The following is a 24,894-nucleotide window of genomic DNA, read 5'->3' as shown; positions in this document are numbered from 1 at the left end:
TTTGGTGTAATGCTCATTATTCCTGTGCTTTGATGCCTGAGTAGCAAATGCTCCTTTCTTTGCTATAAAAACCAGAAAAGTGCAATTCACATATTTGTACAGAGAGATTCTTTGACCTGTTTCACAAGGAAATAATGAAAACTTGTAGACCTTAAGGCAACCATGCTTAAATCTAAACAGACGGGATATAAGACACCATTGTAGACAAAAGGATGGTTGAAGTAAATTTCTCATGTCCTAAGACATTCAGGGCTTTCATCAATCAGTTATGCTACTTCCCATTTTTTCTTCAAATAATGTGTGATTAGGTGTATTGTTTAATAACACAAGGCATCACAAGTTTGGTAGTTTCACGGAATTTATTAGAGTAATTTAAACCCAGGCAACTTTTGGCCCATGAGAATCTACCAAACTGAGTTATTTGACTCTCAGATTTTCACCCAAGAATTAAAGGATACAGTTTACTTAATGAAACTGTCTTCCAGAAACTTATGTAAAATTTACGTGATAGGACAGTCCAGATCTGACAGTTAGTCGCATTGGTAAGAAATCAATAGGAAAACCAGTAGATTTTTACCAATTTTCACATTTTTTTAAAACTCAAATCTGAAGTCCCAAGACTACCTTAGGTATAATAGCACAACATAACAATGCTGTCATTATATAAAGGTTAAGAGAATGATTTTGCAGTAATTGCAACAGGTGCTATATGAGAAAGGACAGTATTTTTACAGTGTGCTATTTCAAGAGAAGCAAGAAATAAATTAGTAACAAGTATATAAATATACTTAAAGCCCACAAGCTATGCTAGAAGTCGTGCTCTTTGAAGCAAATCTCATGCAATTCAGCTTTCAGATTTTCTAAAAATTAAAATATGCAAAACACAAAACAACTAACTGAAAAAGGGAAAAAATGTATGAAGCTTAGTTCACGTTAGGATACTGGAAGAAGAAAGAGTACAAAAATGCCAAATTCCATACCAATATCCTGTTCTGTTATAGCATCTTCTCGGCCAACATATGTTTGGCCCTCCTAATTAAGAGAGAAACACACATTATTTCCAGTTGGAATCTCTTTATCTCCCCCACAAGAATATAATTTATCCTTCCACTTTCTCAGGGAAACCTGAATGAAATATATATTTAAACATACATGAAAAAAAGGAATCATGTAGCATTTTAAGAATGTTTTCACAGTCTTTATTTTACAATATTTTCAGCAAATTCAAGTTTTAACTGTCCAGTGCAGAAGCACTTTTGTAGTTTTGAGACAATCTAGATTTAGATTTTTAAGGTCAAGCTTTATAATTACATGAATAACAAACCAATACATACACATAAAAATATGAAACACCTGTATTCATAAAAATATGAAACTCTCAACCTGAGAGTTGACTCTCAGGATAAACCTAAACAGATATTTTAATTTCATTATTTACAACCTCTTAGGACCTTTTCCTACTGCAGCAGAGAAGCATTAAGAGCTTTTCTTACCACAGTAATGTAATCAGCCCTATATATAGATAGCAAATCAATACTGTAATTTTTCTACTGCAAAAAATTGTGAGGAATATAAAGGCTATGGAAACACAGATGTGTATTTACCTTCAAGTGGTACAAGATGATACCAGTACTGAGAAGATCATCATCAATGCCAATGAGATGAGGGAGTTCAGAATCTAACACAACACCTATCCCTTCTTTCCTCAGAGCCAAAGTTTGTTCCTATAAAGGACAAAAGTCTATCAGGACGTGCAAGAAATACCCATCTTCCTTCTCTTTCTAAACCACATTTAATGTAACTTCTTCTCTGTAATATCACACAAAAGAATGAGAATTTTTTTACAATTTTTTGATTTTACATTTTAAATGTGACTTCTTTACTTTTATTAAGCATTCCAAGTTTGCTGTTGAGGAAACCTGTGAAGGTGTTATTTGAAGGAAAGCAGACCAACAGCTCAATTATACCAGAGAAGAAATATCAATCAGGAGTGTAACAAAGCAATGTTGTCTAAAAGCAAGCCATGTGTCACCTTTCACAATGGTAAGGGGAATTTCAAACTCCTCAGCATTCAGTACAGCTAAAGAACAGAAAACTGAAAACTTTTTAGCAGTCCTTTAAGTAACCTGAACCTTGCACAATATAAACCCCAGACTCCTGACAATTCAGTAAACCTAAGCAGTTGAAATAATATGCAATGTAAGAAAAAGCACTGCCAGTAGTAAATAAATGTCAGAAATATTCACAGCACATAACTTCAATGATTGAAAATTCCTTTGGGTGACACTGTACATAGGCTGAAGCATCATTCAGCAGGACTTCAGGTGGGAGGTATCAGCCTTGGATAAAGTAATGTATGCTGGGACAAAGTAATGTATGCTGTAGTACACAACAGTCTATGCAATAAATAAAAAAATAATTCTAGATTTGAAACAAGTTTTAGTATTTAAAAAGTTCAATTTTCAAGTTGAAGCAGTATCCTACTGGCTCCTAGGCCTGAAAGATAACAACAATAGAGATTGTGAATGTGCACACATGCACACAATCTTTCAAGACAAATGTGTTTTTCTATGTAAAAGAGCTAAGCCCTGACAATCTGTGAAGCAGAGACAATGTCAGCAAGTATTCCTGTGTATTACAAGGAGCACACTTTTCTCCTGGTGCTAATAAAAATGGAATAAGTTTTCTGACAGTTGCATGACTACTCCTTTTCCAAGTCATCAAATACCTTCTACTGGGCCGAAAAGACACCACAGTGTAAGGAAAAACAACACATAGATTGCTATACGTATTTTCCCAAGTACAGCAACCTGCAAGTCTAAAGAAGAAAGCAGATGTAAAATCTCGTTTCCCTGCAGGAAAAATTGCATTCTCAATATTGATACTGTCAAAAAATTCCAAGTATGGATATATCTGGGCAAGATGAGACGTTGACACAGCTTATAAGATTCTGCAAAACAAAACTGGGAAATGTTACTCTGGTCATGGACGAATTAAAAAGTTCTCCAGCATTCAGAGACAAAAGAAATAAGCTGTGATTCATGTGCAGCTCAGACATTCACAATGCATCCCAGATATTTGTTCATATTATAAATGAGTCACATCATAAACCTAAAAAATACAGCTTAATTAATTGTTCAAGGGAAGAAGTAATTTCAGTCCAAAATACCTCCACATATTAGATATTTACTGAGTAGCATCTACTGTTATAATTTAGAATGTTCCCATATGACGAGGATGAAAACAAGACCCTGAGGACTGGTGACCGGTTACTGCTAGCACCTTCAGCCCAATAGAACTGATAAAATATTAAAAGCTGAATATTTTTTTCCACAGCACAACAAAGCATTTGCCAATGTCCCTGACAGAGGAAGAAAATAACCATCCCAGGAGACAAAAAAATTATCACCGGGTGAGAAAAATAGCTCAGAAATAATTAAGAAAAAAGAAACAATATGATTCTTTATTTTCCAGTCTTTGCATATTCAACACATTCTTACTATAATAAGAAATTAATCATGTATAATTGTGATTTAGAACAGATGGATTGCTTTTTTATTCAGATCTAAAATTAAAGAACATAAATTAATTGAGTTTCTAGAGTTACATTTTGTAATTGACTACCATTCACGCACAGAATGCGTCCTGTTAATGGAAATTTTATAAGAAATGCAGCAGACAGTAGCTGTGATTAACTGTAATTTTTTTTTTAGTTTAATACAGGCTGTAAATAAGCTTTTATCCTCAGATACAATTTATTAAAACAACCTGAATCTTAATCAGATACCCAGAGTAACTCCTGAACTTTAATTGCTTGGCTTAAAATTTAATTCCAAATCCAAAAGCTTCTGCAAGGATGCCTCAAAAGCCAAACTGTGCACTTTTGCCCCAAAATGAAATCATAGCAAGATCACCAACAATAAATCTTGATTACTCTGTTCTTTAACAGTGAGAGAAGGAAAAGCAAAAGGCCCAAAAGAAGTAATCAAACTGCCCCTCTTTCATTCTAGACAGCATAGGAAGAATGTTTCTGAAGAGGGACAGACCTCTTTTGAAATAAACTGAAGGGCTGTAATCTACTACAAGGCAGAGAAATTATAAGGTTTAATCCACTATTTGGTTCACTTCCATTTGGGCAACATAATTTGAAGTGGTGAATCCATAACTCAAATGACAAGAGCATAAAAATCACTGTCCCCACTAAAAATTACTAATTCAGAAAATTCATGAAAATCTCAAGATGCAGTTGAAGAAAGCTGAATGTACCCACATGCTTCTTAGCTTGAATTATCCTTGAACAGAAAAGTGTTAACATACTCCCTTGGTATTTAAGCTATGTTCACAAGTTGTGGAAAATAAAGCAAGCCAAATATTATCCACAAAGGAGCACTTAGGTTGGTACAAATGGTTGCTGTTTCAAGAGGAGAAAAAGTTTTTTTTCTTTGGGAGCTGCTAGATCAAATGGACGCACTTGAAGAGTAGAAACTCAGAAAGTAATTCTGAGACAGAATACAAAAACCCGTCCTTAAGTCAAAGTTAAAATAAAAGGATTATATTGCATATTCAAATTCTCATCTCTCTGAATTCAGCTCTGACTCAGCTGTCAGAAATATCCTGATACAGTAAATTCACTTACATTTATAGAGAGAGATATAAAAGCTTTTGTAAAATCTCATTTCCTTTGTACTGATAATACTAAGTTTAGTGTACTAACTGATAAAGTGGCACCTCTAAACTGAGATATGATCTGGTAGTTTCAGAACAAATCTATGATTAAAGTATTCACTTGAGGTGAAAAGTTCATCATTGTCATATACAACTACCCATTATAAAGACCACTGCTGTGACACACAGGATGTCTTTAAATGGATCTCTTTAAATGCACACACTAAAAAAGAAGCACACAGCTATACTTCTTTTGGCCAACAAGATATTGAATTAAATTTAAAAAGAAAGTAGATCCAGAAGGCATTTTTAACATTCCTTTACCAGTCTAACAGTAGAGGAAAACATTATGCTGCTATTGTCCCAGCACATATTAAAGAGCACATCTAATTAGTGCGCTGCAGTGAACGGAACCTCCCAGGGGAGTTCAACTTTTGTCATGCCTTCCAATGCAAAAATGCAATTCCTTTATTTAAATACTGAACAGAGAGCTGCTGGTACACAGTCCTGAGAATATACTGTAAAGACACTTTCAGTAAAACATGACAATTTACTTAGCCAGCATGATGTTCTGATTTCTACATTTAAATTATGAAAAAAAACCCCACATAATACCAAATTAAAAAAATGACGTGGAAAAATATGCAATGGCAAAGGTCTTGGCATTAATATTTAACCAGACTATATATGAGAAAATTCTTATGCCAACAGGTACTTCGGGTGCATTTGATTTTATTGAAAATATGCTATTATATCCCAAGTTCACAAAAATGTCTGACTATACTCAATGGCCCGGGACTAACATTAAGTCCTCTATAAAACATATAGACATAAACCGCACACAAGCCAAGTTCTTAATTCTTAATTGGTTTTCCTCCAGCTATGTATTCAATATACTTTGCATTTCCTTTAAATCATTGAAAACAAATGTTTCATACCTAGAGAAAAACTATATCAGAGTGTTCAGGATTCAAATGCTCCTGAAAAAGTTGATTTTGAAACCCAGCAGATACATGGCATTAAAGAGTCTATGTAAACAGAGAGAGGAAATAGGGTGAAGCAGCCTCAGCTGGTCATGCCATAATCAGCATGGGTGAAAATCCAAAACTTCTCCTGCTGAAGTCAGAAATTTATATATTCACCATCAGAGGACTACAGAAGATTAGGTGACTTAAAATCACAATTCCATTGCAGAGGTTCCGGACAAACACAGGAAGCAGAGGGCTGTACTGCTGGATTACAGCCAAAACATATAAGGCAATAGATGTATCACACTCTCCACAAATAGATAGGTAAATCCACTTCAAACCCAGTTCATACATCCGTGCTCTAAGAAGGCTACACTGTTTGAGTTTACAGAGTTAATCCTCCCACACAAAGAGAAAATGAGACAGAAGTGTGGGCAGGACTGTTTTGAATGTGCAAGAAACCCAAGGGGGGAAATTCCCCAACAAGCAGTGCTCACTTGATGCTTCTTGTATGAAGAAGTAGGAAAGAAAATTGATTATCAGGAGTTCAAAACCAAAAAGCAATCCCTTGTTGTTAAATACAAGGACTCTGCAGACACCAATAATTTACATGGCTGCAAGAAATTACCTGGAAAAAAAGGTGAGGAAGGGAAAAGAGGTACTTGTGGACGAAGGCACAGGGTATCCATGGCCTGGGGTTGCCTAACTTCAAGAATCACAGACACAGAAGGCATGGAGTTTTCTGGAGAAGGATTGCTATCTGCTTGCCCTATTTTATACTCCAAAACTGAGTACAGCTGAATAAACCATAACTCACCTACACGGAGCTTATTTCCATCATTTGGGTGGTACAGTCCTAATGCAGGCTTTGAACAGATTAAAAATAACAGGATATAAGAGGAATATACTGCAGACAGACCTCTGTTTCTGTTGACATAAATTATCTGAATAATTCTAGACATAACTCTTCTCAAAATGCTACATAAACAGATTGACTACTCCTCTGAATTTTCAACTGCATTGCATGCTAATTACTGTATTTATAAAGATGATAGGCAACTACTGAAGTTGCACTCACAGTATTAAGAGGCAAGTGTAGCAAAAAATTAGTAAAACTTCTGGTAAGCCCCAGAAAACACAAGCAAGGTGATTTGATTGGTTCTGTAATTAAAAGAAAACTTGAGGAATTTTACCTCTGCTTGAAACACCAGCAGTATTTCTCCTCAGGAGAAACAACTGAAAAGTGACCACCCGTGTCCTGAGTGCTGTGTCCAAATACCAGAACAAATAATTTTATAGATTACACTCAGGCTCTCATCCATTACATAATGTAAAATCATTTCAAATATTTGGTCTGAACTTGGTAGTAGCTAGTTAATATTCAAGCACTTTTGCATCACTATTGACATTCAGCTGAACTAATAATTTTCCTTCTTCAGCCTTTATTCCCTGATACTGGCAGCAGTGGTTATACTATGCCAAACTCCAAGCATTTCCCCCCCAGGAGATGACCAGGTTCACCATATCCCAGCATTTAGCACATCCTTTCTCAAGGTCTGTGTACAGTTTTGCCAGCACCATGTACACTCATCTTTTCCATTCACTGCACAGAATATTTATCAGAATATCTCTCTGATCCTTCCAGATTCTTGTGTCTTTCATGTAGATGTGACAGTAAAGTCTCACACCACCCTCCTCTTCCACAGTGTATTATGTCCTTTGCACTGCAAACTATTTACCATCAACCACTCTTCTGTTATCCTTAGACTCACCCAATCCTCTCTCAAATGCTCTGCTAGAAAAATTAGCTTTAGTACCAGCATTTAAAGAAACCACTAAACATGATTAAGCCCAAAAATGTGCTCCAGGACCACCTCCCCAAAACCCCTACAATTACAAACTTCCCTCCCCTCCCAGTAGCACTGCTTCCATCACATCCTCTGTATAAGCATTTCTATTATATTTAAATCCTTATTTTCACATATAAATAAGGAAATAGCTTCCTCTACATCCCAGGGTCAAATGCTCCATCAACATCCACCAAGATGAGAACCAGTCTCACTGTTCTGCTGTTTCTAGCAAGAATCACTGTTAAATAGAACTAGATCCAGCACACACTGAGCAGACAAACCAGGATCAAGAAAAAACACACAGACTACAGACAACATGACGAATATTCATTAAATAGGAAATGACTAAAACCCAAGAGATTTACAGGGAATTATTTGTGATTTTGAAAGACATGGCAGAAAAAGAGACACCATTTCAAGGAAGTCTTCTCAAGAAAAGCAAATTAAATTTTCCTCACTAGCTGTTCAGAAGGCAGTATCGGTCAAGTTTTTGAGTCCTTTCATAATTCACTTCAGCATAACAAATGTAAGTCAGAGCAACAGTTCTGAATTTAACATTTGCATTTAGCTTTAAATACTTAGTTCCACAGGGTAATGTTGCAGCAAATTATTTTTTCATCTGTTTTATTTTGAGAACAAAGTTTATAACTGCTTTTCTGGAAAGTGATGAAGGTATAATCACCTTACCTTCTTTCCCAGGCATTATGTGCTAGGCTTTACTAGGTCAGTTAAAGAAAATACAAGTTGTCACTTATGTGATGCTTTTAAAGCAAATTCAAGGCCTATTAAAAGGTCAGAAATCATAAAAAATATATTCCACTTGATCTCAAGGCAAACATTTGAGGATGTTACAAAAAGATAGGATAAAGTGCCCTTTAAAGACTATCAGTTGGATTTTGTGTACCGAAAGCATAAAATAATTGGTGTGTTAAGCTCGCACAAATAGCATTAGCAACGGGTTGTCCATCATAAAGTGACTAGGATTTTTGATACTACTCCTTTGTAAGACAGGTAAACTCAGCTGGGAAAACTGAACTTCTCTTATGAAAATGTCTTCCCTTTATTCTAATTCCAGTGAAATAGATCTCAACAAAAAATACACTCCAATTCCATCATTAATACTATAGAAGTTAAGCTTATAAAAATACAGATATAAAAACTGCATAATTATACACAACATACTGCCAATTGGCTTTAATCCTCTAAACTGAGTAATTTCTAGTAAAATGATTGAAAGCCAGAAGATACGCGGAAAATGCCCATGTCTTTATATTACATGTAATAAAACTACAATTTATTTCACACTTCTAATAGTGAAATGAAAACGAACAAGTCATTCAAACTTGCAACAGCCCAGTACAATAATTAAACTGCTTTGAAGGACAACATAAGAGGACACCAAATGCTTCAGTTGTAATTGCAATACAATGACCTCAATTTCAATTATGCACAATAATGAATCACACGTACAGATGCCAAACAAGATCACGGCAGCCTTTAAAAAGGTAGGCTGAAAAAGAGGATAAACACAAAATAGGGGGAAAGGACAAGATGACAAGAGTGCAAATCCAGAAATACAGTCACAGGAAATATGTACCATATGAATCAAAGGGAAGTGTCCTTTAAAACTAACTTAAATAAAAGCAACCTATACTGAGATATCTACAACCTGGCATCAGTTCGTAATAGCAAGGTCAATCTAATAAAAAACAAAGCAACTGAAATAATATCTCATCGGCAAGACAGACATCCCCAGTAATGACTGAAGGGTAAAGTTCCCATCACTTTTTGGTAAGTTTAGCAAAAATTGAATAGAAAAATTGAATAGAAATATGAATAGAAAAGTTCAGAAGGGAGGAATCTCTAGCACTGTACTATGTAATTTAAACTACAATATATTATGGCATTCTTGGCAGATTGCAGTTTTGCCACATTTGAGTATTGTAAAAATTTAGTCCATGAAAGGGAACTAGCACAGCTTTGCCATCTACTAATAGAAATGAAAGATGCAAACCTGCTGTACTTTTAGGGAAAAAAATGCAAAGCTACCTACCCAAAACTCAAGCAGCAACCACTGATAATTGCTTTTGGCTAATTGATCTGAACCTTAAATTGGATGGTTGTCACTTTCTTTGTATTCTGCCAAAAACCTTCAGGGAAATACTTTTCATTAGCTAATATAAAACAATAAAAGGGGAAGTCGTGTTCTCTCATAAAGGAGGTATGGTATTTGTTATATTTACTTCCTGTAAGAAGTGAGGTAAGTTTTATTTCTTCAGTGGACAAGCTTTATGTTATTTTTAAAACTTTACTGAGGTCTGAAAACACGAGTGTGAAAATGCTGTGTATTATGGCAGCCTTGTCTCTCACCTGAATTCTCAGTGACTCCTGACAGGTACTACTGCACCTCAAAACTATAGATCTGCTGGAGGGGATGCATTCCACTATGTAAATGACCTCAAAATACAGGATTAATGAACTGATATGGTGTAAAATAGAGCACTTTTTAATGACTTATAATGACTGACAAGTGAGTATCACCAGCCATAACAAATGGAGAGCAAATCCCCTCTTTCATCCTAAGCCTTTGAGCATACAGGACACCAAGGTTCGTAACTTCAGCAGTTAAAAAAGACCTCACAGTGGGTCTAAATCTAACCATTTGAACAAAACACAGACTAGATGTTTGAAATATTCATTTAAATGCTTCACTAACATAAACTATCAGGAGCACATGAAAAATCTCTTTCAAAAATGCTGCCAAAAAAGACTGTGACACAGAAGCAACCCTGAATTTAACATGTGCAATACATCCTTTCCTAACGAAAACAAGGTGACACGTGTATTAAGACCAACAAGAGCACTGGTAAACAAATCTACTTTTTGAAACCAGGACAAACTTTGGTATTGCTTTACCAGAAGCAATCTATGGCATTTAACTTTTAAATATGTTATTTTATTAATAGAGAAGACTTTTAGATTTACTCTTTTATTATGATTATGTAAAGCAGCTTATTCTTAGACAAAACTACAGAGATTTAAACATAAAACCAAATATAACCAAATTCTCTCCCAGGCATATTTCAATTAAGAGCATTAATGACTGTTTAAATTCAGCTAATCAATTTAGGTCTTAAGAGACTAGCAACTTTAAAGAAAAATGGCCAAAAGAAAATTCCTCAGGAGGAAAACCTCTCAAATTTCCCTGGGTTAGGGATACAGTAAGACACAATTTCCATGGGTTAATAGATTCTTAACCTTAAAATCCTCCTTTGCCTTTCTGTTATGACCCCTATACATGACTGTAACTCTGGAACCATCAAGGTCAATCAGACTGTGGTCTCCTTCCTTCCACAAGTCCATGTTGGATTTTTGAGCTATCTCTCCACTGACTGAAACCAGAGAAAGAAATAATAAGAGACAGCAAGGTGATCAAGTAATTAAAGACTGTTAAGAGAGGCAAAGGGCAGGCAGACTACTGTAAACCAGCTGGGCACTTCAAATATCTACATTTCAGCTGCTCAGAAGTGTGACTTCATACCTACCACATTATCAGTTGCATTTCTCAATGCAAAAAGCTTTCCTTGCAAAGTTGGGATATGCAACCAAAAAGACAAATGGGTCTGTGCTTTCTTATTAAGGCCAATTAACAACTCAAATGAACACCAGAAATCTGAAACTATATGCTTCTCCTCTTTCACACAGATAATTCTTGGTTGTGTTACAGTCTGCCTGAGTGTAAGATTTACTGTTTTTGCAAAATTCAGAGTATCCCTGCAGCACATAACTAGTAAATTAACAATTTTTGCAGATCAATTGGCATATCAATATTTCAAAGTCTGATTTTCTCAGTTGTAATCAAAAAGCTGTCACCACAGAAGCTGCAGAAGCAAAAATAACAGGCAGATCCCACTGAGGGGGAAAAAAAACAAACGGAAAAAAAAAACAAACAGAAAAACCACACACACAAACCACAAACAAGCAAACAAACAAAAAAAAAGGCAAACAACTCAGACAACTATGGACATGCCATTCTTCCATGCAAAACATAATGCATAATCGGGTATCCTAATTGGGTTTTTAAAAGCTTTTGGATAGCTCATCTTGTTCCTTAGAGCAATCAAACTTTGTATGATGTCTGCAAGGTAGAATTTTAAATTGTTTCCCTTGACCAGAGATTCTTCCTGAAAACAAACATCTCCACATTCAACTGGAAAAAAACAAGACAGACAAATCATGGCTTTTTGGAAGATTCAAATATGTTCTTTTCATGAGCCACACAAGCAGCTTTTTTGGCCTACTGTTGTAGAATCATAGAAGCATTTGGGTTGAAAGGGACCCTCACAGGGCACCTTCAACTAGATCAGGTTTTTCTGGGTTTTTTTTTGGAGCTCAGAGCTCCACCCATCACCTCGTCAAACCCTTGTGCTGACCATGCCGTTATCCAGTTGAAAGTATAAGTCTGATAGCCTGAGCTCAGGAATGCAAATGATGGAGGATGCTAAGAAGCTTCCAAGGGCAGGTAATAAACCAGTTTCACTCCCTACTGCATTAAACTGTTTCTTCAGATAATCAAAGGTCTTGAGCACCTTTGGATTGCTATGAAGAAGCTGAAATGCTGTTCTTGATGTTTTGAAACACGACCCATCTCAGATTTGTTTCCTTATGCTCTGTGAACACAGCAACAAAAAGAGAACAACAAGGGGCAATGAAAAACAAAACAATGGAAACATAAATAAACTTCTGACCTTTGACAATCAAGGGTTAGAGCAGTGTCTGTTCAGAAAGATACTTTTTAACACACATGTACCACAGAGTGAATCTGATAACTGAATTAAACACATTCAGAACAAATCCTTCAGCAAGTTGGTCCAGATGTTGCAAATAGGACATCGAAAGAAATGAAATGTGAATATTAAACAAAAAGTTCTACAGATGTTGACATTCTGAAGATGATTAAATCCTTGTCTGGTCTGTTGTGGATTAATTAGTCCTAATTATGTTTTCTATATTTACATAAGGGCAAAAACTCCAGACATAGAAATGCTGATATTCATGGATGAACTATTGCAAGGCCAGAAGCTGCCTGAAACCACAAGTCTTTTGCTGAAAAAGTTTCTGCAAAACAATGAGACTGCTTCCACAGTGAAAAAAAAATAATTAAATGCCCCACAGAATTCTTTCTAAACCCTGTGTTTTTAAGATATTCATACAGCCAAATCCACTTCAAAACAAATGGGAATCAGACAACCAAAATATCTTCAAGCACTAAGTGATACTTCAGTACCTGAAATAGGGAAAACCTGAAACACTAGCCCATTACCCTCCAACAAATAGAACTGAATCTGCACTCTCTTTAAACAGACTCCTATTGGATTAGTCAATCACTGCTGACAAGATATTTTGGTCCTTCTGGGAAGACTATAGTGGAAAGAGAAGGATATTAAGTTACATCAGATTGTCAGGGTTCAGTATACTCTATACTATGTCTCAGTAACATTTCATTCTCAGAAGGAAAAATATATAAGTGCATCAGAAGAAAAAATTCCGTATAATAAAGCAATCTTTCTGTGAACCAACTGGAAAAACCTACAAGAGTCAGAAAAATTGTCTGGAAACAACAGGGATATGTTCAGAGTGTTGCAAAATGTGGAATGTGTAAAATTTTTTTAAGGAAGTATGTTCTTTAATGCTTAATCTTTGTTACACTTTCAAGCCTAATCAACAGTAAGGGAGATTTAACCCATAAATCAGAGAGCAGCAAACAAGCTCCAAGTGATGTCCAGGTGTTAGAAAAACAAAGTTCTCATTGGTAAAATTGCTTAGTTAAGGTTTAGGGCTGGATGTGCTTCGGTGATCTCAGACTTAAGGAGAAGTTAACAAACCTTGGGAAGAAGGATGTACCACTTATAGCGGGCCCAGAGAATGCAGAATTTATGGGTCACAAGGACACATGGCAGAAATTCCAAGATAGGAAAAAAACTAATAAACCAAGCTCACCAGCTGTGCTGAAATCAGCTTCAAACTGGGTAAAAGGTTATTTTGGCAGGGGCAGATCACAACCACCAACCCTAGAAATCCACAGACCCAAAAGAAGAGAAAGCCTGAGCATGCAGACTAATTCACATGGGAAGTCAGAGAATCGTTAACCAACAGAAGAGGGAATATCAATTAAGAAGAGAACTAGGTGACTTGTAGCCAATGTACACTAATTCCTTTGTTTGTTAAAAAGTATAAATAGTAAAAAGTTCTAACAGCTGGTGTGCTTGTTTTGTGGAATACCACCCAGACACCCAGGGCTGTTCAACTCTGAAATAAATGTTCAATGTCTCTCCAGTGTGTGTAATTATTGCTTTGTTGCACACCAGGTAACACATCTGATTTTTGTGGACAAGAGCTTTTCATGCTTGCATTGAGGGGTTAAACTACCGAAGGCTGAAGAGATGGAAGTGACCCCCTCCTTACTTTCGAATGCTGCACTGTCATCCAGAAGATAGACAGACATTTCATCAGTAGTTTTCCAACTAGCATATACATAGTAACCTCCCAATATAAGAAAACACTGGAAATGGATGTCAATAAAAACTAGAAATGCCAGCATTAGGGAAGTTATTGATAAGAAGATTGAAAATGGAAATAGATTTCTCTATGCATAACATTGCCCAAAGAACTAAAAGGAAATTTCGCTTCAAAGTATGAAAAGCATTTACTGTATGGACAAGGGGAACAGAAGGTAGGAGAGGAGTAAAAAAATATTTCAAAAGATGGAAATCTGGTTTGGGCTTACTAGTAACATTTCCTTAAAAGGTGAAGGAATAAGCACAGCTGAAAATTTAGTTTTCTATGTTTTGGATGAAAACTGGTTACCTGAACACCCTTCTTGTTCTATAGGTTGGTTCCCATAAAAATACTTATCATAAACAGATTAGACAAGACAAAACACTAACAGCTGAAAAAAAATTGATTGTGTCTAATTGTGACTGACAAGACAATTCCAGGGTTTAAAAATGAAGTGTTCCAAGCACACAATTCTGAAATGTCTGAGATTCTCACTGAAGTGACAGCCTACACATTAAAGTAGGGAAAGCTCTTTTGCTCTGTATTGTACCAGTGAAGCTGCTCCTCTTCTTAGTGGGTGTCAGTTTAAAAAAACTTCAGTTTTTATAAAGCTGCATGTACAATATCAAATTTCTATCCCATGTTTTATTTCAGTTTGACCCAGGTATGGCTTCTGGAATAACAAAATAAATTTTGAATCACTAGCCTCAAAAGTAGTACACGTTATTTGGGAGGCAATGCAAAGAAAGGAGGAGATGTGGAGGTGTATGCTTTATCATTTGTGCTCATGCCAAAATTATGTTTGGGACTATCCTGGGACTTCAATAAAACACTTTTGATAATTAAAAATAATGTTCTTCCTTTACAGGCAATAAAACAATTATCTGTATAGCCATCAATTATGAAAGGGGATATTGATTTCCTTATGTTGGATAAGGCACAAACTCTTACTATGTCTTCTCCTTCTAGATAATGGAACCAAGAACTAACACTATACTGTTAGTTGTACTGGTTTCAGTGCATTTAAAACAAAAAGTTTAGTAGAAGTAAGACACTTCATTCTTCTGAGATGAAGAAACTTCTCCCATCCAAAACCATCACTGCAGAAACTTCTTAAGAGGTTTTCTCCCCATTTCCCAGAGCATTAGATCGTAGCACCCTCATCAAGCAAGAAAGGCCAATTAAAGAGTCAGCAAAAAGCAAGATCAGAAAAGTGCAGTTTTGCTGTGAGCAGCTTACTGTGAAAATGCAGGTGCTCCAGCATCAGCCCAGAAAGGCATCAATGCTGTCTGCAATGAACACCAGTCAAAAAGGCAGATGTAGAATGCAAAACCGCTTAAATGAGCAACAGCTAAGACAGTGAATCTAAAACGATGGAAAATTATTGATGCAATTCCAGTAAAAAGTAAGGAAATTACAGGAGCAGTTCTTAAGTCTCATGAGGTCAGCTTACCTTTTCCATTTTTTTTTTTCCATTATTTTTCATTATTTCTCTTTCCCTCTTGGAACAGATTGTCATGAGCTCACTGCTGACATACAACTGGCTACTAATACACAGAAACCCCACAGTTGTGGTGGCATATCAAAGCACCTCTACATTTCTTGTGCTGCTAGGATTTCCATCAGAAGCCTTGGCATGTTCAACGTTAATTTTCAGGAAATCTGGCCTTCATTCCTGGAATTCCAATGACCAACTTCAGCTGAAATGCCTGCTTCTTGACACTACACACTTTGTACAGACAGAACTACTTCTGATATCTGAGAAAATCCCCCAGACAGAGCTGCACGATTTAGCTAATTGTAACCAGAGGTTTCTGTTTTGGCTTTCTGGACACTAGTCTGTAAAATCTTGTGTCTTATAAAACTTAAACCATCAAAGCTGCTATTTTCCATGCTGGAACATCTGCTGCAGGCTGGTTCCTGTCCCTGCTAGCCTGGTCTAAGGGAAAACTATTCTTCTGTTTCAAGAAGCAAGGCACCCAGAGCAAATTTGGTTTGTCCCAAATGGAGACTTCAGACTCTCCTGTATGTGAACACACTGAGCACACAGTAGCCTCAAAGGGCGAGTAAGTCTACATATAGCAACACTGACATTCAGAGCAGAGAACAAGACTGTTCTTGCCACTACTGATGCTACCAAGCAGGAGATATTTTACCTCCCAGCTAGGAGACAGCAACTCCACCCTCAGTATTCTTCATACTGATCTCAAATAAGGGGAAAAGGCCTGGCTGGAAGACAAAAAGGCTATTTTCATTCATCTCTTCTTCCATAAGCAGTACAAAACAGCCTTTAATTACATGATAACATATTTTCTGCAGGACTTGTAAATAATTCATTTCATAGACTTTGTTCTGGGAATGAACCAAGAAGGCAGCAGACTATTAGCTACAGGACTCCTACCTCATTTGTTGCTAAAGCTGGATTATGAATGAATCAGGGAATTATAGAGAGGAAAAAAACCTAGGCTCACAGCAAATACATTTACTAATTTTAAAAGCTATTTTGCAGGTTTTTATGTTTCTAGGGCAATGGGAGAATTAAGTGTTTCACTTATCTAGAGTTCTGTTAACTGTTTACCTAGATACTCATCTCTACTTCAGTAGAGACTAATCTAAAGTAACAGACTGCTTTAAATCTGTGAATTTCTTCCTCTGGATCAACATGTAACCCATGCTATTGAATGAAATTGGAGGAAGAAGAAGGACTATGCATGCTAGCAAGCAACAACCACCAAGGAGAAAAAACAGACTTCAGGACTAGCAACACAATGGTAAAGACTTTTGCAGAGGAATATACACGGTTAGAGGCACATTCCTGATGGGCTGCAACAGCCACAGTCTGTGCTGCCACCTGTGTTTAAGACTGCATGAATCAAGGCTGATGCCCAGCTGACATTTAAGATGCAAAGTCAGGTGGACAACAGTACCATGCACTCAAAGGTATCACAATCACACAGCAATAAACTCCTAAATGTTCTGCTAAAAACCCACCAGCAGAATAAAATGGCTCCAGCATTTCATACCACATTGTCATTAGAAACAGCTCATTTGTGAGGCAGATATAAATTTGGGTTTCAACTAAACTGCGGATGTTGGAATGCCTCTTTCCCATCCCATAGCCAAATCCAAAGAGAAATTTACATTTTGTCTCTTTCTTTCTTAATCCTTCTCTGCTGATCCTTTGGGAGAAACAGTTTTTAGGATAGATTTTTTTTTCTTTCAGGAGCTTCCAGTGATTTCAATTTAGGCCACCTTCCTGGCACAAGATAATTAACAGGAAAGCAGAACAAATGCCCAGGAGGAATTGTTGAACAAGTGGCATGTGAGCTGTAGAAAGAATTTCAAAAGCAACCCGTTCTGTCTGACTCCCATTCATTTGAAAACAGTCTACAAGCTTTAGTGATGCATTAAAGCTGAGCATGGCCTGAATAATCTATAAATGCAGGGCCCCACTTGGAAGGAGGAGGGCAGTGAAATATTTGGCTACTCCTAGACACTGGAGGCCCTCTTCTGAAATACACAGCCTGATCAACCAAACGATTCAACCCTGGCTTAATCAGTGCTTGGTGAGCTCAGAAACTGTAGTTCCCAGTTGTGCTTTTCTTATGGCCCAGCTGGTTTCAAGTGGAAAAAACCAGTCAAAAATTGAAATTAAAAACAATCAGTAGCATGAGCATCTCTTGATCACAACTTTCTAGCAGAAACTGAAAGTTAAAAGTGGTTAGTCCACCACAAAGGCATCACAAGCAGCTGTAGCATCGGCAAGCGAAAAAGGAGATTTCTTAATCAGATGAACACAGGTGGCAGAAAGACTTGAAAGCAGACAATTATTCCTTTTGAAATCTACTTTTGACTGCTGCACTCAGCATTCCTCAGGTGGCTGGGACCCTTTCAATACTGCTTCTATTAGGAAAAGAGCTACAGCAGATGAGTAGTTCCAGTTCCCAATTCAGTATTTCTTTCATGCTCTGACAACAGCAAGGCACGGCTGAGATGGACGAAACAGTGAAAAAAAGAACTGTTGAGTGAAGAGCAATAAGAGGTGCTCCTCTGAAGAAAAAGCAATTTGTATCTCAGGACAACCATATAACCCATTAAAGAGTTTCCGTCTGTTTGCTTTCATAGAAAATTCTCTCCATTCTCTTTTCTCTCTTCTCAGTTTGCATTAACCTAGGTATACTTACCAGACTGAAGAAAAGAGGATTATTAGGTAAAGTCATAATCATCACTTAATAATGGCACCTGTTCAGTCATACAGTATGAAAAAACAATGTCTCTTTAAGGTAAAACAAATCATATTTGGATAATCTCTGTCCAAATTCAAATTCCAAAGGAGCAATCTTCTGACCAGAATAGATGATGTTATAAACTATAAACACTGCTAGTAACTGCTACACTTGGGAAATAAATACATAATGCACAAGGCCAGGTATAAGAAAACAAATTCTAATACAACTGAGAACTAAACTTAATATTACTTGTCACTGCTCAGGAGACAGGAGCTGTGGGTAAATATTGCAAAAGGACCAAAACCAGTAAACATTCCCTTGTTAGCAGATAACTTTCTTAAAAAAGATGGAAAAAAACTGAACAAACTTATTAAATTTTCATGTACTGAAACTCAATTATAAGTCTACAGAAGTGATTAATCAAGAGAAAAAATGTTAAAAAGAAGCAGTTATAAATAGGAACTGCATATCATTGCCACTCCTGTTTCAACTGCAATATCCAGTGAAAGTAATTAGCACAAGCGGCCTGGTGAAAGACTTCTATGTCCAAAAGTCTGTTTCCCTTCTCAACTGTACTACCTAATAAAATAAAAGATACTGCCTTTCTCAGGAACTGATATTCTACACCTCTAAAATATCACTGATAGAAATTTAAGAAAATAAATCTATTTTAAAGGCTTTAGCTAAATTTGTCAAACATTCTAGATATACTGTCAGTTGAAAAAGAGGGTTGAAAAATGCACTGAAAAATAACTGCAATAAATCTTAATGTACATAATCACTTTGCAGTGCATTACGACTGTGAATTGTTGTTCAGAAGTGTTTTTGTCAGAACAGTTACTCAGGTTCTTCAGGACTTGCTCCTAAAGCAATGTTTTGGCATTCTCCTAAACTTACTTTAGTGGATGTGAACAGCAATGAAATTCAAGATACTGCAAATAATTTTCCCTTAAAATAACTGAATTAAATCCAAATTAGGCATGCAGAAGAACCTGATTATTGTATCTGCAGTGACATCTAGTGCAAGAAATCAAAACCACAGTTAAACAGGCTTCTAGAGAAAAGATGCTATTTTTCACTTATTGAGTGATTACTGACCAAGATAAACAAGAATAATTAACATCAGCCCTCTTAAAACTTTCATAGTATCTTTTCCTCTGCACAGCACTCACAAGCCAGCTGAAGGCAATTCTCTTAAACATAATATGTTAAAGAGAGTCTACTTAATGTGAATGTGCATTTTTCTTTTCCATACAAATTCAGTTTGATAAATGAGCATATAATATTGCTGGATATATTACATAATTGCTGGAGGACAAACAACTGTTGAGAAAGCCAACATCCCCAGGAACAGAGTTGTTACTCTATTTATTCTCTGAACTTTTCTAAAAGAAAACAAATTCAGCAGCAACATCTGACTTAAATTCTTCCTGCCAGCTCCACAGCTGTGCAATCCAGTGTTAATTTTGCAGAGATTTTTAAACCTCTTAAAAATTCCAGCCGATGACACAGCTTTTAGAAAGGAAACAAAAACTGGAAGCATGCAATCAGAGTTTTCTAATACAAACAGATGATAAAAGAAGTTATAAAATATCAAATAAGATTTGTTCAAGTTGAAGTGCAGATGTAATTCCCCCTTTAGAAATAGGCAGATATGCTTCAAAAACAGCCAACAACAGACATTATACCAAAATGCAACACCAAGATGTCTAACTAACAAGTTTACAAAAATGATTCACTTACTGAAATATGAAAAAACAAACAAAAAAAAAAACCTTAGAAACAATTCCTGCCAAACATACAAATAAACACATATGCTAAAAGCTGTGAATGGTTTAAATACAGTATCATGTAGACATTGTTTTATATACAAATGCATACCAGTCTTGTAACTCCATTTTTTCCATTTGACCTGTAAATAGAACCAATTTTAGAACCTGTTCTCCACAGGCATGTGAGCAGAGGTCATTAAAATCCACATGCACTTTTAAAGGGCAGGATTAAAGCCTATTTACTTTTTAGAAGTTCTGCTGTTTGTTTTTCAGGAGCCCAGGAGCTTGTACAACTCCTCTACCCTGCCTCAATCAAAAGTGGAAGTAGACACCAGAATTTAAGGTGAAAGCAGAAGGTGCTAATTGAGAGCACTTCTCACCTGAGGACTGAGCTTCTTAAAGCAATGACATGAAAGAATGAAGAAAACAAATGCTCATCAAAGGGCGGCATACTGGGGTAGAACACAAGTGAGAAGAGAAAAAGCAGAGAAATGGGTCATGCTTAACAGGTAGTAACAAAAAAAGCACCAAACAGCAAAATGGTGATGTATGCCCAGCGTTTCAGGCAGAAGAACCCAGACAATAATTTAGTTTAATAGTTTAAATACCATTCAGCAACTGTGACTGAAAAATTATCTGGAAATGCAAATAAATGTAGACAAATGCAGCATTTACACAGAACACAACAAACTGCTCTTGAGAGAATTCACTATGGTATGCAAGCCACCATGGAAAGCAAATTGTTAAAATAAAATATATTTGCTTGTGCCACCCTAATCTACACCTTGTAATGAACAACACAACTGCTCTTGAGTTTTGGTCTCCTCGTGTCTTTACTGCATATAGCCAAGAATCCCAAAGAAAGAAAATTTCCCCGCTTAGATTAATATGTCCACCAAAATAATTGTTTGGTATTAGTCTGTATTTATTCATCATGGCAAGTCAAGGGTATTCCATTTCCCCCCCAAAAAGAGGCATGATATAAACAAACAGTAGAAGTTAATGCTTGAAGTTAAGCAGTTTTCAGACAGTTTTCTTCCTCATGTAGAACAACCATTGTTAAGGCATAACTGTGCGCTGTTAAGCAGTAGTCAACCAAACAGCACAAAAAAGCAGAAAAATAATCAAATAAATCATCAATAAACAGTGTTCAACAACATCTTTGCACACCATGTGGTAAAGTGCTGGTAGCAGAATTAGTATTATTGATGCAAGTGAGGTGGTGTCACTAAATCCAGAAGGACAAAGCCAGTTAAGTAGTGACAAGTTAAACTATTGATCACAAGGATTAGAGACACACACACACAAAAAAAATCCCGTCCTTTAACAGACTGAAGATAAAACTCTCTACATCCTTTGACATCAGTTGACCACCAACCCACAAAGCCAATGACATGATTAGAATCAAACAGGATAAGTAAATAAAAGGGGACTTTAAACCTACTTCAAACTAAAAAAAAAAAAAATTATAAAGAGCATTTAAATACATATGACATAGATTAAAAAGGGAACAGCTCAAAGTCATACCAGTTTCTACACAAACAGAAAAAGGGAAAGAAATTCAAAAGCAAGTTGTGAAGTAAAACCAGCAGAGAATTACATAAAGGAGTCCACATTTTAAAAAGAATAATCTAAAAGCTGGTAAAGGTTAGAGAAAAAAATTGAAACATGCTCAAAGGATGAAAAGAAAAAAAAGTGCCACTAAAAAAAAAAAAAAAAAGATTTCTAGGAGAATGACAACAGATGCAGTCAAATAAAGCAGCCACATCAAAAGAAGTATTGTACCAATTAATGCCTCAAGGCAAGAGAAAAATCAAAAGTTGGATGGGTTATCCTAACATCTTAGACTCCACGACTGATCTTTAGCACAACAGTACTAAAAGAACTAAACTAAGGAAAAGAGCAAACAGGATTTCTTCCCTCCTCCCCTTCTTTTTGGGAATGTATATGAAAGAACATTGGGAGAAGGCAAAAAAACACTTCACACAAAGATCCAATGAGCTTGAGATGAAAGCTAAATGTTCCAGTTAAGTGCTGAGGCTGCAAGACATCTGAAGACAGAGAAGCAATGTAAAGCAACTCTGTTCTGTATGGTGCAATCCTTTGGTGACATTTAAAGAAATAACCCAAAGCCTGTGGACTTAAAACCAAACACTCTCACTTTGGGTTCTGATGCAGTATTTTACCCAATGGTGAAGCATCATCCACATATTTATTAAATTTATTAAGCATTAAAATATCCTTGCTTTTATTAAAAACAAGGACAGGTGACAGATTGTAATACTAAGTAAGGTTAGAGTGAGAAGATCAAGGATGAAAACAAACATCACTTCTAGAAACAACACTTGGCACTTCAGGCAGATCAACACCACCAAGAACTTGCCATGCTACACAATACAGAATCCTTCATACAAAATCAGCACAAATTGAAACTCTGATGTATGCAGTGTCTTAAGCTTTGAATATAGAAAATGAGAAGATTAGGTGTGAGTTGACATTAATTCAGACTCCAGAGGAAGCCAGTCACCCTCCAAAAGGATTCTTCCAAAGCACAGAAGAAAGAGAGCAACCATCAGTGCTACCATGCCCAGCCAACATTTGTCTAATTGGTCACCAACAGACTGAAGGACTATACAAGATGTTCACAGCTGATGGTGGCATTCAGACACTGCACACTACCCCAAGTCCAAAACTAACCATGTTTGCAGACAGGAGAGTTCAACATACTCAGCCTAAAGATGGAAAAATGTAACCTCAGGTTAAGTACACACAAATGCCAAAGGGGATAAAAGTCAGAAGTAAGGAAGAATACTGGGATGCACATATGGTACAGTGCTGACTAGAATAATTGAATTTTAAGCTGGCAAATGCCTTTTATCAAAAACTTGCCTCCACACGGTATTTTCTGTTCCTTGGTATTTTCTAGCTGGGTAGTATTTTCCATTCTCTATTAATTATTTTCAAGGTAGCATTTAGATGCTGCTGGTCTAATTTTAAACAGGGCTCAAAATAACTAGCAAGGGTGAAAAAATTTAAGGAATATCTTCCCTGCAAAACATTGTTTCTTTGTCAGGCATCTTTGCCTGATAAAAGCACTGTATTTATTAAAAGCCAGGTAACTTTTTCCAGCAGTATCTGCTGATCTAGTGGAAGACACCAGCATGCCTGCCCTGTGATTCTACTTGTATTTTACAAGGCTTATGCAAAATCCTTTCAATTATTTTGGATTTAAACATAAACAGATTTTTCCATCAGCCTGTGAGAATGATTTGATATCATGTGAACTTTAATATTTAGAATTTAGTACAAAAAAGCATAATTACATACAATAAAGTAGGGAATCCCATTCAGCTACAAACAAGTGCATAAGCCTAAAAGATTTGGAGCAAAATGTGTTAGAAACTGAAAAGCAAAGGGTTTTTAATTCTCCAAGCCTGCTGCAGGGCAGGAACTGGAAAGCATCAGCTACCTCAGGATAGCAAAGCCAGGGGGAGGCAAGGGCAAGGAGGTTTTAAATATAATACAAACATGAAGTTCTAAGTACCTTAATGAAGAATGCCCTGAAAGTCACTGAATTATGGCATGGGGGGAGTGGCAGGTGTAACTTCAGTGATGTGGCCATACAAAGACAGTCTCACTTCACAGAGTGCCAAGACAATCTGTTTTTACAAATTACAATGTCTACAGTCTCTGTGTGCAAGGGAGGGACGTAAACGACAAAACAAAAACCCCAGTGAACTCACAGAGAATCCATAACAAAAACCACCACTGCTCTCTAAAGTTTAAACTCTGCTTTCCAGGGACTCAGCCTGGCAAACTTCCAAAAATCCCTTCCCCACTCATATGCTGTCAGTGATTTCACAAATCATTAAACAAGAAGTGAATAAAAATATGGAAACCTTCAGTGAAATGGTGTAAAATAAAACAGTACAACTAAGAAATATTCTGCAGGTTTTCAGGGGGTTTGGGACAAAGAAAGTTTAATCAATTGCCTTTATCCCAAAAGTAGCGTATAAGCTATATTCATACACTCAAATATCATCCTATGAGAGTGCAGTTCATACAGAAGCTGCAAGAATTATGCTAAAAAAGCTCAGTACTAGAAAATCAGAAATTACTGTTTCTGTGTTTAAGTCCTTTAGATCCAAGTATTTAACAAATGCAGCTTTCCCTTGATTATATGTATTGTTCAGTTAACACCTCTTCTGATTCTATAATTTCTGTGCATGAATCAGTGCATTTGCTTTCAAAGCTTCCCATGTGCAGCATAATGTTCACTTCCACAATTGACCAAAATTCACAAATGCTGCATGTGACAGTGGACTTCCAAATCCATGCATGAATAAAGAGAGAATTAACGAAGTTCCATGTATGTACAGATGCTTCAAAATAACAAAACAACAGAAATAACATAAAGTTGTAGCCAAAACATCTCTGACGAATATGCAATTGAAAATTTCCAGTTCAGTATCTAGATAGACATTAAACAGTCCATTCTGTCATGCCAACTGCTAAGTACTTCCCAACCCTGATCCATTCTCTCTGCTATTTGTGCTTTATTTTTAAGCACAGAGCCATTCAACTCATATGGAAGTGAGATCAAAGACAGTAGTGGACTTGAAGAAAAAAATTTAAGAAATCAAAAAGTGATACAAGAGAAAAATCAAGTTTGAGTTCAGTGACACTGAGAATTAAAAAAATCACTTGCTTGAATTGCACTACAAACAAGTTATGTTCAGCAAATGATGAAAGCTTAAGCTTTGTTTTCAAAAGTTTTATTTAACAGAACAGTTAAAACATTTGGCAACAAAAGTACTAGCTAACATGTTAAAAAAACACATTGTGGGAATTA

The 24,894-nt window shown here is 36.3% G+C and overlaps 1 protein-coding gene and 1 long non-coding RNA gene across 8 annotated transcripts in view; both read right to left on the bottom strand.

The window, feature by feature from the left end:
- Nucleotides 1–24,894, bottom strand: part of KIF16B (kinesin family member 16B) — a 127,189-nt gene that overhangs the window by 63,743 nt on the left and 38,552 nt on the right. For all 7 annotated transcript variants that reach the window (XM_066177782.1, XM_066177783.1, XM_066177785.1 and 4 more), the window contains exons 13-14: nucleotides 1,605–1,724; nucleotides 981–1,032 (exon numbers count right to left, since the gene is read on the bottom strand). In XM_066177782.1, the coding sequence (XP_066033879.1) occupies nucleotides 981–1,032; nucleotides 1,605–1,724 (172 nt within the window). The remainder of the gene's footprint in view (nucleotides 1–980; nucleotides 1,033–1,604; nucleotides 1,725–24,894) is intronic.
- Nucleotides 17,919–20,347, bottom strand: LOC136286332 (uncharacterized). Its single transcript, XR_010719853.1, has 3 exons — nucleotides 20,286–20,347; nucleotides 20,152–20,182; nucleotides 17,919–18,029 (listed from the first exon to the last, which is right to left on the bottom strand). It is a non-coding gene; the product is annotated as an uncharacterized lncRNA (long non-coding RNA).

This window comes from Chamaea fasciata, unplaced genomic scaffold (genome assembly GCF_029207755.1).
Source record: "Chamaea fasciata isolate MVZ Bird 193981 ecotype frontalis unplaced genomic scaffold, bChaFas1.0.hap1 SCAF_3, whole genome shotgun sequence".
NCBI classification, from domain to species: Eukaryota; Metazoa; Chordata; class Aves; order Passeriformes; family Sylviidae; genus Chamaea; species Chamaea fasciata.
This window is presented reverse-complemented; position numbering and strand designations above follow the sequence as displayed.